The sequence below is a fragment of the Cyrtonyx montezumae genome, unplaced genomic scaffold (genome assembly GCF_038088225.1).
Source record: "Cyrtonyx montezumae isolate F1298 unplaced genomic scaffold, pur_monq_1.0 scaffold_22, whole genome shotgun sequence".
NCBI classification, from domain to species: Eukaryota; Metazoa; Chordata; class Aves; order Galliformes; family Odontophoridae; genus Cyrtonyx; species Cyrtonyx montezumae.
In genome coordinates, this window is record NW_027071959.1 from 6,103,734 (window position 1) to 6,116,484 (window position 12,751).

General features: G+C 53.1%; 1 protein-coding gene across 1 annotated transcript in view; it reads left to right on the forward strand.

Annotated features, from left to right (window-relative positions):
• Positions 1 to 908: 908 nt before the first annotated feature.
• KIRREL3 (kirre like nephrin family adhesion molecule 3) overlaps positions 909 to 12,751 on the forward strand; it is a 58,937-nt gene continuing 47,094 nt past the window's right edge. Inside the window, exon 1 of the mRNA XM_065738335.1 lies at positions 909 to 956. Within this exon, the coding sequence (XP_065594407.1) occupies positions 923 to 956 (34 nt within the window). The 5' untranslated portion in view covers positions 909 to 922. The remainder of the gene's footprint in view (positions 957 to 12,751) is intronic.

The window sequence follows — 12,751 nt, forward strand, 5'->3', positions numbered from 1 at the left end:
CTGATGGGTGGGACTCAAAAAGCTGCTGAGAATGTGGGTATTTGCTTTGCCTCCCTGAAAATGTCTCATTTTTGAGCATCCTCGTCTGAGTTGATCCCCTCTTTTATGGGCAGTGAGAGAGCTGTGGGCACCTCCAGCATCCCTGATGGACAAAGTGAGTCGCCGCCTGGGGGTACCCTCTGGGGTACTACTTCAAGTGGCAATGTGGGTTTAAGGATCTAAGTACCTGCGGAGCTGCACTTCTCCAGCTGTCCTCCTGCACATCCCGCAGCACTGAGTGACCTTCCTGCTCCGACAGACGTGGCCCAGCTCTGCACTTCACCTCCAGGGACCCGAAGTCCCCACGCAGCACCGCCTCACCACTCCCATTCCTCTGCCCCACCGCCTCCCCCCCATGGCAATCCCACACACTCCATCCTCGCAGAGCGGGGCTCTACAGAGGCTGCATTAAGCAAACATCAAAGGGGCTTTGATCAGCGAGGCCCTGCAGAGCACGGCCGCCCCCGAGGAGCGCGCCGGGGCGGCAGTGGGGACACACTACCTTGATTTCCTCCTCTGCGACACAATTTGTTTGAAGAACGGGAGCTGCCCGCCGCTGAGATGCGCGTGGGGAGAGCGTGCGTGCACACATGCAGCCTACTTCTGGAAGAGCTCAGATCTCTCTCTCTGTTGGTTACCAGAAAGCTCCATTAAGGAATCAAGGCATCCAAGGCCATCCTCAGACCGGAGCACTTCTCTGCTTGCAGGGCCACCTGTGTGTTCCAGCCCTCAAGCCTGGCTCATCCTCCCTCCCGAGGACCGCGTCCCGGTTGCTGCGCTGCTCCCCACGCACTCGCTCTGCCCTCAGCCTTCTAACGCCGCTCTCTCTTCTCTTGCAGAACTGGGGCTCCCAGGAAGAGGATGCTGCCTAGTGCTGGGGTTCATGTACAAGGAGAAGTACCGCAGGATGACTGAAGGTGAGCGGCTTCCCCACCTTCTCTTCATCCTTCCTCTTCAGTGGTCTCATCACAAAGGTTCACTGTTGCTGGGAACGTGATAGGTTCTTGCTCATCCCAGGGAGAAAATCCTGGTTCCTCTTTGTTTCCTGAAGCACCTTAAAGGGCACAGATTGGGGAAGGCCCCAGTGCGAAGCAGTAAGAGGAGAGCAGGAGGCTGATACCTTCGTTCATCTCCCATCCACTGGCTTCTCTTATGGATTTGTCGTGCAGGAAGCTCTTTCAGCACCCAGTCTTTGTATCCTGGTTTTCATCCTGCCCTTCAGCTGGTGCATCTGGCCCTCCTGGGGAGGAGTGGCACAGGCTCAAGTTACCATCACCCCTAATGCTCTTAAACTGCCACATCCTGGAGCTTGGATGGATGACTCTGGTGGATGAATGTCGTGCTGATTGGTGGCACGGGTACACAGCCCACTGAGAGTTAGGCTTAGGCTTGCTGTGTTCAAAGGCTGATGGCATTTGCTTGGCCAGATCTCTCACCTGGGATCAGAGGTGCTGTGCTTTCTCAGAACCATCATCGTTTCACTTGTCAGATCCCCGCACTGAGGCAGAGGTGTCTCTAAAAATATCCCCGTTTTATATTCTGGTCATTCCCCAGGTACTTTATGAGCATTGATTAACCCATAGAAACACCATAAATAATTATGAAGCATAATAACTAAACAAAAACTATTTATGCTCGGTAGGATTGGCATCCCTGCTGCTGGTAGCTTCAGTGCTTGGTTGATTTCTTTGAAGCAGGCCCTGATGCAGCCCCACCTCTGCTGGACGTGGGTCAGAGGGGGCTCTGTTCCAGGGAAAGGCGTACGGTGAGGATGGGTTGGGGGTTTGCTCAACCCAAACGGGGCCGAGTTGGGTTCAGCCCTTGTTTTGGAGTTAGATGGGAAATGGTTTGGACAGAGGAGTGCTGCTCCTCAGAGCAGGACGGGGAGCAGCCCAGCAGCTCTGCAGGACTCCTCTTGCACAAAGCCTTGTCTTCGTGTGAGCAAAGGGTGCATTAGTTTGCAGGGGGCGAAGCTCCAGTGGAGGCAAGCTCATGGCTTGAATACCAGCTACGAGATCAAAGGTTCCCTTGGTTCCCCAGGAGCCCTGAGACTGAGATGATAACATGGGGAAAGCACTTCACAAGTTTTCACCTCATGTTTGTTAATTATCCCGTGCTTTTTAAACATTGATTGGAATATTTTTAAGTGGATGGCACTGCTGCTTGGGTGCTGTGGGGAGGTGCGGTCTCCTGATGGTTTTGGGTCCCTCAAGCTTCCCGGGGATGCTGGTAGGTGCCTCATGTGAGCATCCCAGTGCACCCCGTGGGACTGCTCCAGCCCAGCACACTCAGGGTCCTGCAGAGTGAGCCCCTTTGGCTTTGTGGGGAGAGAACAAAGCCACATGAAAGGCACAAAGCAAAGCCTTTGTGTGGAGAAGGGAACAAAGCCATGCGATTCTGGCCCCCGCAGACAGCAGGGCCGTGACGTTTAAAGGTACAACCTTCCAAAAAGAACACAGTTAAGGGATTTCCATGGCTACAAAGACCCCCCTGGACTTGTTTTCACTCGAGATGGCTCTGGATGACGAGTGCAGACCTGAAGCCTCCTGTGATCCAGGCTGTATGGTGTGGGCTGAGCACTGATGGAGCCAAGGGACCTTCAGGTGTACCATCATCCCAGGGGCAGCCCCTGCTCACAGCTCCTGAGCTGTTCTCTAGAAGGGATACGGAGTGACACAGCTTCCCCTTCGTGTCTTTGCCAAAGGAGAGCTTTGTCTCCTTTATTGCATTGTGATGCTAATGAACAGCCCTGTTAGTAATGGCAGGGTAGCTGGTGAGCTGAAAAGAAGCAGGCAGTGGGGCAATCAGATAATTATGAGGTGTGGGGTCTTTGTGGTAGTGGAAGTGGGTAATTATGGGGTTCGTTAGAACCTTGTTGTCACTTAATGGAGACAGCTACAGAATGGGCTCGGAGGTAGAGATGCATGAGAGGACTCTGAGCTGTGTCAGCTGCACCATGCTGTACAGCTGCTGACCCTGCTAAGGTGCAAAAATGTGCCCAAGCACTCACCTCTGTTAGTGTTAGTTAACGCGTGGCATGGGATCACTTAGGCTGGAAAAGACCTCTGTGGTCATCAAGTCCAACTGTTAACTTAGCACAGCCAAGCCTACTGCTAATCCACGCCCCTAAGCACCACGTCTGTGAAAACCTCCCGGGATGGGACTCAGCTGGCAGCTCTTCATGCTGCTGCGTATCAACCTGCATCCTGGAAAGCCATTGCGGAGGAGGTGTGCAGCACTGCTGTGAAGCGTGCAGCAGGAAAGCAGGCAGGGTTAGAGTGCGATGTGGGGCACACAGAGGAAGAGGATGCTCTGCTGTGGCTGCCACGTGCCTGTCCCTTTGCTGTGACTGACACGTGCCTTGCTGGTCTGGGAGCTGTGGTGGCAGTTGCAGACAGAGGGTGAGAGGTAGAGCTGTCTGCAGTGGCAGCCTTACAATAAAGACACTTTGGAGTTAATCCTCCACCATCTGTCTTCATTCTGCTAATAACCCACTCAATCAGCTGCTGCCGACTGTTTGTTAACATTCAGAAACAGATACAGAATTGGTAGGAGCGTGCACACGGGGCTGGGCTCCACCCCAGCCGTGGTGGTGTGGGTCAGCAGGGCTGCACCCTGGGGATCCCAAAGCCCGTGGCCATAAGGCAGAGGGCCCGCTGAGCTGGGCTGCCCTGCATTCCCCAGGTGGTTTGGGGAGCAGAAAGGTTGCATTGCCATAGTCCCCAAGAACAGGTAACTCTGCCCAACCCAAAAGCTGCACCTGGTTTTCCGTTCCCTCTTCCTCTCCCATTCAGTTGCTTCTCAGAGCTGGTGGCCTCTGAGCTCAGAGGCAGGGGCTGTGCTGCAGGACCCCTCCCTGCTGCCCACCCCCCTCCAGCACTCTGCCGGGCTGTCCGAGGGCATGTATTCACCTCTTGCTCCTGCTGTTTTCCTTCATCCCTCCTGCCTTTATCTCCTCACCGGATCTAACACGAGTCATTAGCAAGCGTTGCTGCAGCAATTCTGGCACATTTTGGCTGCCGTTCATAAAGCTGCTAACGGGAACTCTGTGCCTTCACCACCTGTTCCCAGCAGGCTCCCGCTGCTGGAGGTCCCTTTCTGGAGGCGTTGGTGGCTCTGGGGTCCCTCTGTGTATTTCTATGCTTTGTCACTGCATGGAGGAAAGGATTTATCCCTGTGTCTAGAGCTGGGATGTCCAGGGGGGGGCAACAGGGATTGGAACCAGGTGATTTTTGAGGTCCCCTCCCAACCCAACCATTCTGCTGTTGGATGACAGGTCCCAGAAGATGGGATTTATCCCCGTAGCTCAGCTGCAAGTTTAGGACAAGGGTGGGAAGCCAAGCACCAGCTCACCCCCTCCCTGTGACGGCTTATCCCTCCGTACATCCCCTTCCTGCTGCAAGGAGCAGTCTTGGAGGGGGCTTTCAGCCCTCAGCTCCCCTATCTCCAGCCTGCAGATAGGTTTCGGTTCTGCCCAGGCGCAGGAAGAGAGTCGTGTATGCATATGAAAGCTGTTTTTATGGCTTATAATTATCTGGTACCCATCCTTAGAATAATTATAGCTCCTCCATTATTAATAATTGGAATTCCAGTCCTTGTCATAGATCACAAAATGGAGAGGAAGCTCAACCCAGGGTTTGCATAATGTACCTTGGTCTCAATTGAGTAATTGGCAAAATGGTGAAAATCGTTAGTTTTCCTCCTTTCCTTGGTGCTGGGATTAGTGAGATATTAGTGCAATTAGCCACTGCTTCCATTTGAGGCTGCAATCATTTGGTTTGTAATTTAGAATAAATGTAAAAGCCCACTTGTGCTGCTGAACAGAGCATTTGTCCTGTTTAAAAGTATCTAATGGGGTGGCTGTCATCTAAGCAAGATACATTTGACCCATTTCAATTTGTTTCCCTTTTAATCTGCTATCTGTTTTCCTGGATCTTTTTTTAATAAAAACATAAAGAAAGAACGGGTGAGTGAGACCAAACGGGGAGAGAATAGAAGCATTATAGATCTGGAGTTTATCATAAGCCAAAGTAACTTGAAATCAAGCCTGTTAAACGGCAGAAAGCAATAAAAAGAAAACACTATTTGGAGATCGTTTAAAGGGCCGAGTGACTTGTCAATGAAAGGTTGCTCTGTTCGACTGCTCCTTAATGGCTTCTCAGAGGGAATCTGCAGCTCTTGCAAGAAGGAAGGCTGCAGCAGCCCTGTACTGGGGCAGGAGGTGGGGGGATCCAGCACCAGGAAGCTGGGAATAGGAGGAAAGGAGATGGGCTTAAACCCAAAATGGATTTTCTCCTTTAAAATATCAAGGCCTTGGATATACCAAGGCTGAAAGCTTTGCTGTCACTTGGGCATAGATCAATAGCACCATGCCCTCCTCCATCAGAGAGCTCTGTGCTTTCCCTCCCACAGGCTGAGCATCCTTCCAGGGACTGTCTGATTCAAAGCTCGTCGCTGTCAGGCTCCATATTGCTGCCTGGAGAGCAACCAGCTGGGGCTCTGGGCTGGAGTCCCTGCTGTGCAGGGACAAATGGCTCGTTCAGAGGAGCTGGCTGTGTTCTGCTCCAAATGTCTCTGCTTGAACACCACTTCTGCTGCCTGCAGTAGTTCAAAGTGGGTTCAGTGAATGCTTCCTGCCAGGAAAACGTCCTATTAGAGTGGCACTGAGATGCGGTGACGTATTCGTGCCACCCAGCAGCAGCCCAGCGAGGCTGTTCCTGCCTCAGAATTGCTTGGATTTATGGGGTGAGATCCTGTGAGTGACTTAGCAGCGCAGACTGAGCATGGATCCTTCTCAGTCCCAAGGATAAATCAGAGCCAACTCCCTTATCTCAGGAGAAGCAACTCGAGGGTGCCAGCGTCTTCTCCTACCTCACCCTGAGGGGTTTGGGCAAGGTGCAGGACCCCCAGCATCAGGGTCCCTGGGAAGGAACCTACTGGGGTCAACTGCAGCTGCTCTCCGTAGAGCCCTGCAGGATCCCGTGCAAGGTTTGCACTGCTGGCTCTGCTGCCATCAGCAATATAAGGCTGTGTGCTCCAGGGCTTGGCAGCTCTGTGATAGCAAAGCTTGTCTTACCCCCAGCCCTGTCACTCGTGTCTGCCCGCACAGACACAATTGCAATTGATTAGGGCAGGCATCTTCCCGTGTGAGCTGCACTGGGCCTTTTGTTCTTCATCTTACAAAGGCACTTGAGACTGGAGAGGAGTGTGGATGGAGCAGGCATTGGAGTGGTTGTTAGAGATGCAGTGTGATCAGCAAAGGTCTCATTGACACCTCCCATGTGTCTGTTAGCTCAGAGGGGTGGGGATGAAAGGTAAACCCCAGGAAGAACAGCAAACACGCTGCTGCTTTGTCTGGTGTCAGATGGGAGGGACCCATGTGGTGGGAAGCTCCTGCCTTCAGGTTCCTCCCTGCCTGGGGGGAGGCAGGATGGGCTTTGTCCTTGCTGCTCAGGTGGTCTGCTGTGCTTGAGGTGCAGCTGAGCAACTCTGCTGGTTATAAAGCTGGTATCTGTTGATTTGAGTAGTGCTCTCCCTGGTCTTAAATTAATACAGTACATCCTCAGTCCTCAAGCGCTGGTGTGCTTCAGGAGCTGCTGCTCCTCCTGTGGAGTCTGCAGGGCATGAGCACCACGAGCATCCCTTTGGTGGAGGGCCCTCTAGGGATGCTGCAGGGCTGTGGTGTCAGTAAGCAGAGACTCTTATCAGGATGGGTGTGGAGCAACTTGGCTGTTTGAATCCCACTGTCCTTGTGCAGCTCTTTATGTCCTTTGTGATGCTTGAAGTGGGATGTGCATCTAAGGAGCGCGTAGCAAGATGCTGGGAAGGATCCTGCAGGATTCATGCGGAAAAGGGCAGAGATTAGACTGCGTACTTTGTCCTCCCTGTGAAGTCTCAGTGTTGATGGCTTTGCTGGTTCTAGGGTGGTTTATTTTTCAAGCATCAGGGGGCAGTGAGGAACTAAAGGCGGTACGAGCTGCTGTCTGAAGGCAGCGACTGCAGCTTCTCATCTCCGCGCTGCCTGCGGGCTACCTGCAGAGTTTGCCTTTGAGCTCGTGGATTTGTTGATGGTTCTCCCCTCCCTGCAGAGCTGCTGCTGCAGCCCTGGGCTGTTATTCAGCTTTCCTTCCTTGGTGTCTGCGGGGACCCTGCTGCAGAGGTGGCTGGCAGCTGGATTTCATCAGCAAAATGGGTTGCAGCGCTGACGTGGTGCCCACCAGAGCTGAACCTGGACATGCAGACTGGCTGTGCTGTTAAGCCAAGTGCTGATGATGCTGTAAATCCTCCTGTAAGCTCTCTTGATGTGCTGTGGTGGGGATGGGAGGGTGTCAGCATGTCCTAGGCACAGGAAGAGATTTCTCCTACCACTCCTGGGAGTCCTTGATGGCTCATCCCTGTGTGCCAGGTCCCCATCCCTGCCCTGGAGCAGGGGCACACACGTGCAGGCTCATTTGGGACTGAAGCAACAAATCTCACCCGTGTCACCGCAGCTTAGAATAATTTCAGTTAAAACTGTTGCAGCTTTTTAAGTCCCACTCTGAGAGATGTGCTCTGTATAGACTGACAGCCAGGTGAGAATGGCCCTGAAGCCAGCAGAAGTGAATCTCTGTGCACCCAGGCTCAGGAGCTTGCTGGGAGCTCCCAGCCCGAGCCAGGCTGCAGGACCAGAGCTGAGCGTGGGTGCTCAGGAGGTGGAACACTTCTGGTGTTGCTTTGCTGTGCTGTGAAGGAACTCGAAGTCACGGTGCTGAAGCTGCATCACCCACTGGTTTCCCTGGGTTAGGTCACATAGCATCCCCTCCACCCTGCAGCCCAAACCTCTCCTTCTGGAGCAGTGCAGGAGAGCTGTATTCCACAGCTCTAACAACGAATTGGGTTTCAGCCCAACACAAAATGACCCCGTTCCCATTCTGCAGCTTGGTATTGACTGAAAGGTGCCGCAGCGAAATACCCTGCTTTGTTTGGGTTGGCTTTTCTTCTAAATCCTCCTGCAAATCCTTCCTTATCGTAAGGAAATAGCAGAACAGTGTTGGAAGGCATCAAGCTGAATGTTGCAAGTGCCCCCCGCGCTACACGCACTGTCTGGCCAAAGCCTGCCATCTGCATTCAGCAAATAAAGCCCCCCAGCAGCCACTGGGGTGAGGCTGATGGACACGGAAAGAAGAGACACGGTCAGAAAACCTTCAGAAAAGATGGGGTGTGTGGGGGGGGACGAGGGGAGGCTCTCTGCCAGGCAGCAGCACCGGGGCTGCTGTGGGATCCTGCGCAGAGAAGGGAGCTCCAACCACCGAGCTGAGCAGCTGCGATGTCGGGGCTGTGTGCATCTGCTCCCATTGGTATTTACCCAATCTGTAAATGTATTAATGGGTCTCATCTGAAAATACATCCAGAGATAGAACTTGCAATGGGCTTTTTTTTCCCTTTAACAAAGATGAAGGTTTTATATAGACAGGGGAAAGGGAAGTGAAATGTTCGGTGACTAATGATCCTCATCAATATTCATGAGAGATGGTATGCATTTGGAGAGTTAAAATAAAGGAAGGAAGAAAGGGAGAAAGGAATTGACTTCTTTAGAAGCTAAATGAAATATTTAGGTTGACCTGGAGATAAATCTGCCAGGCCCTTGTCGCCACGGGCTCGGACCAGCGCTTCAGGAGGAGCAGGAGCAGCCCGTGGAGGTTTCTGGAGATGGATAGTGGGGAAAGTGTCTCCTCCAAAGAGTGGTGCTGCACTGCACAGCTGCCCAGGGAGGGGGTTCACTGTCCCTGGGGGTGTTCCAGAGCCATGGGGATGTGGGCACAATGGGATGGGGATCCGAGAGGAGGTTTTCCTGACCTTAATGACTGATGCTTTTCTACAAAGGCGTGAGGCTGTGCTGGTCCAGGAGGCTCCATCCAGTGGTGAACACCACACTGTGGAGGAGGGCACCTGGTTTATTTTGTGGCATATCCATCCCTTGCTGCTCCTGGGTGCTTTCCTCCCACCCCTCTCCTCCTGCCCCTGCTTCCCTCCCTGTCCTTCCTAAAGCAGATCACCCTGACCATACCTAACACGACGCTGCAGTTTTCAACCTCCCCCAGTACTTGAAAATAAACAGAGCAACCTGTCCCTTCTCTGCATTGGTGTTCAGCCAGCTGTGGTGGGGAGGAAATCTTCTGCAGAGAAGATGTCTGAAATAAGGCTTTGCCAGAAGGATGCAGCAGCAGCAGTGGGGGATAGGATCGCCATGATCGTAATCGCCTGATTTAATTGCTGAAGGAGCATATCAGAAAGGCTTTCCCCTGCCTTCTGCATTTCTCCTCTCCTGTATTCTTTTCCTCTTTCTGCTCATTGCCCTTCTCTCTGCTCCAGGGCTGCTCCCTCTCCTTTCCGTGCCATCCCTTCCTCAAGTGACAGCTGTCCCACCTCCCAAGGTCGCTTGCCCTTGAGACTGCTGTTGATCTGTGCCCTGATAGAAGGGCCGAGTATTGACTTTGGCTTCAGCCTCATTACGAAGCAGCCTCATTTGTCAACTTGTTTGTTCCGGAGCTGCTTGGGAGCTGCAGCTCTACCCCAGCACCACTCCCTCCATGAGGGTTGGCAGGCAAGGTCACTGCAGGTGGCCCTGCACCATCATCTCCTCCTCATTAATCGATGTCATGGCTCTTCAAGCAAGGTCAGACCCCAAAGGGGTCCGAGTGCAGTGGGTGCAGTGTGTGATCCCAGCTGGGGATGTGGCACAGGGGTGTTCCCGTGCAGCTCAGAGATGGGGCTGAGCCGTCGTGGTGACATCCTTCTGGGGATGCCCTGCACCAGCAGGGCGGGTGGTGAGGGCTGATTTTGCTTGTCAGTTGTCATCAGGTAGCTCATCTGCCACTGAAGCGTTCTGGTTTTAATCCAGATGGTCAAATGAGGTTAATCAAATAAGTTCTCTGGGCTTTTCTTCATTCTGTTATTGGTGGCTGAATAATGCACTGACAGGTGCTGGTATGTGACCTCTCTGTGGGAACTACCTCCTGCTGTTGGGACCTGGGATGCTGACAGGCACCACCTCAGGAGGCACAGAGGCTTGGGGCAGTGCAGGAGGAGCCCTGCTGGAAGGATTGCTCCCAGGCGTGCCGCAGCTCTGAGCGCTGCCTGCAATGGAAGCATCAGCCCCCTGTGCTCACCAATGGGAAGTTGCTCCTAACCCCAGTGCTTTGAAGCTGGGCTGTGCTGCAGGGGTTAACACAGTGCTGGGTTTGACAACAGCCTGGGAGCTGAGGGAGAGATGTTCTCTGTGCTGCCACAGGCGCTTTGCTTGGCCATGCAGCGGGCTGCAGCCAGGCAGTGAGCAGGGAAGGGTACAGGCAGTGGGAAGGAAGGGAGCGGGGAGCAAGAGGAGGTGAATTTATATCATCTGGAGGAAGCTCAAGGGGAGACACGACCAGAGTCTATAAATACGCACAGTCACAGAAACAAAGGGAGGGAATTATTCATGGCCTCGGAAGGCAGGAGGACGAGGAGCAGCGCCTGGAGCAGAAACAAGGGAAGTTTATCCTGGGTCTGGAGCAGGAGAAGGGCCTCTGGGGTCAGCCGTGCGATGGAGAAAGTGATGGAGAAGTCTGCTCCCTCCTCACAGCCCCCGCGGCCGCTTTCTACCCCTGCCCACCTTTGCTTTGCAGCAGCCCCTCCTGTCCCCTCCTGCATTGTGCTGGGGCGGGCTTCATGGCACCAAGGGAGAGGGTTCATGGGGTGGCCACGTGTTCCCAGGACAGGGACACAGTGCCAGGAGCCCACGGCTCCATGCAAGTCCTCTCCAATGAGTAACGCAGCCAACAAATGCCTGCCTGTGTGCATCTTCCTCCCCTGTAGAATAATTTAATGTTATCTCTGGGCCTCCTGCTCCTGAGATGAAGAGATTTGCTTCAAACCTGCAGCCCACAGCCACCGCCATCGGTTTCAAACGTCATTAAGTTTCATTATAACAAATAAACACTGCAATGACATTTATAAGTTACCGGAGAGCACGGAAACGCAAATATGAAGCAGATAAACTGCATTTGATCCGAATAATTACTGCAGGCAATATCGAGCTGGGGCTGAGCTGGCAGCCAGGGGCTGAGTAATTTATAGGTGTGTGTATGGTGTGGGGCCGTGTGCTGCATCACACAGTGATGGAGCTGGAGCGGATCTGCCCCCAGACACCTTTTCCCTTTGTTTTGGCTCGCAGCTTTGCAGTGCCTCAGCTCCAGGCAGGGAATCCTTTACCACTAAACCAGGTGGGAAAAAAACCTCCTCCTGGAGAAGAAAACGAACCTAATTTTGGTGGTTTGGATGATTCTGGCTGCTTGTGCGAACTCTGGCCAAGTGTAGAGGGAACACACCACGTTCTAAGTGAGCATGTGGGGATGGAAAGTTTGTGTCCTGCAGGTGTGGTGCTCAGGCCAGGAGGGGGCTCAGCAGCTGCTGGGCTTATTGACAAGCATCTCTCATTACCCACTAATTAACTCAGCAGGGCAGAATGTGCTTGCCATCCCTTGGACTGGGGTTGTGCACGAGCGCGCCGTTGGCTCTGAGTGGGGCCCATTGAAAAGGAGCCAGGAAAAAAAAGAAAGGAATGAACAGAACACAACAGAGAAATCTCCTGTTGGAAAACATCTGAGGCCCCTCCTGATGTTATGGCAGCGGTGGTCCTTGAGCAGGGAACGACTTCTCTTAGGCCTCTGTGTACAGATAGAAGCGTGTGAGGTTTCAGCACTTCCCTTGGGTTGTGGGGGATGTGCAAGGAACGTTCCCCACCCCACTGCTGCTCTGCTCCTTCTGTTCCTCTTGGCATCTCCTCCTCTTCCCCCAGCACGTTTTGTTGTGTATTTCACGCGCTTACCTTTCGGATTGAAACAAATTATTCCAAAGAACAGCCTGCATATGAATATAGCATTTATAAAAAAAAAGAGAAGAAAGGCAGAACACATATTTACAATTATTTCCGCTCGGAGAAATCCAAACAAACAGTAATTATGACAGAAACTCACTAATTCTCCCCCTGCTTCGTCGTCAGACTTGCTAATTCATGCAGCACAACCTGCAGCCACCTCACCCCGCTCCTCAGCTCGCATCCCCCATGCCCATGACAGGTTGGGGTCCCCCAGCAGCACGGCTGGGGTTTCATGCAGAGCTTCCTCTCAGTGTCTCATTGCCAGGGCTCAGTTTTGGAGTAGTGGGTGGGAGAGGGGAGGAGAATCCTGCAGTGGTTTTGGTATTAAGAGCTGCATTTTCTGTTCTGAAGTGAATCTTCGTTTCGATTCCTCCCCGCGACTCAAAGCGTGCGATAACACATTGGGAAAGACGAGGACGGAAGCAAAGTGCAACCCAGGGCGAGCTCTCTGGTCTGATTTTCCGCCCCATAGACTGCACAACTTGCTGCTTCTGCTCTTCCTGGGAGCTGAGCCAGCCTTTGAAATCTCCAAATCGTTTGTGAAATGGATTATTCATCCTCCCGCTCTTCCTACAGCCGAGCGTCCTGCGTGCCCTCTAACTCAGGGATGCGCAGACATCTCTGGGGTGGGGCGGCTGTGGGGCAGGGCTGGGAGACGGCTCCCGATGGATGCTATGAATAAATCCCACAGGACTGTGGTAGGGAGACTTGGGAAGAGCGGGCACTTGGGGCGTTAGTTGTTTTAGGAGGAGAAGTCCCATTTTCTCCCCTGCCCATTGAAGCTGTGCTTGGGGGCATCCTATGCTCCTGCAGCTG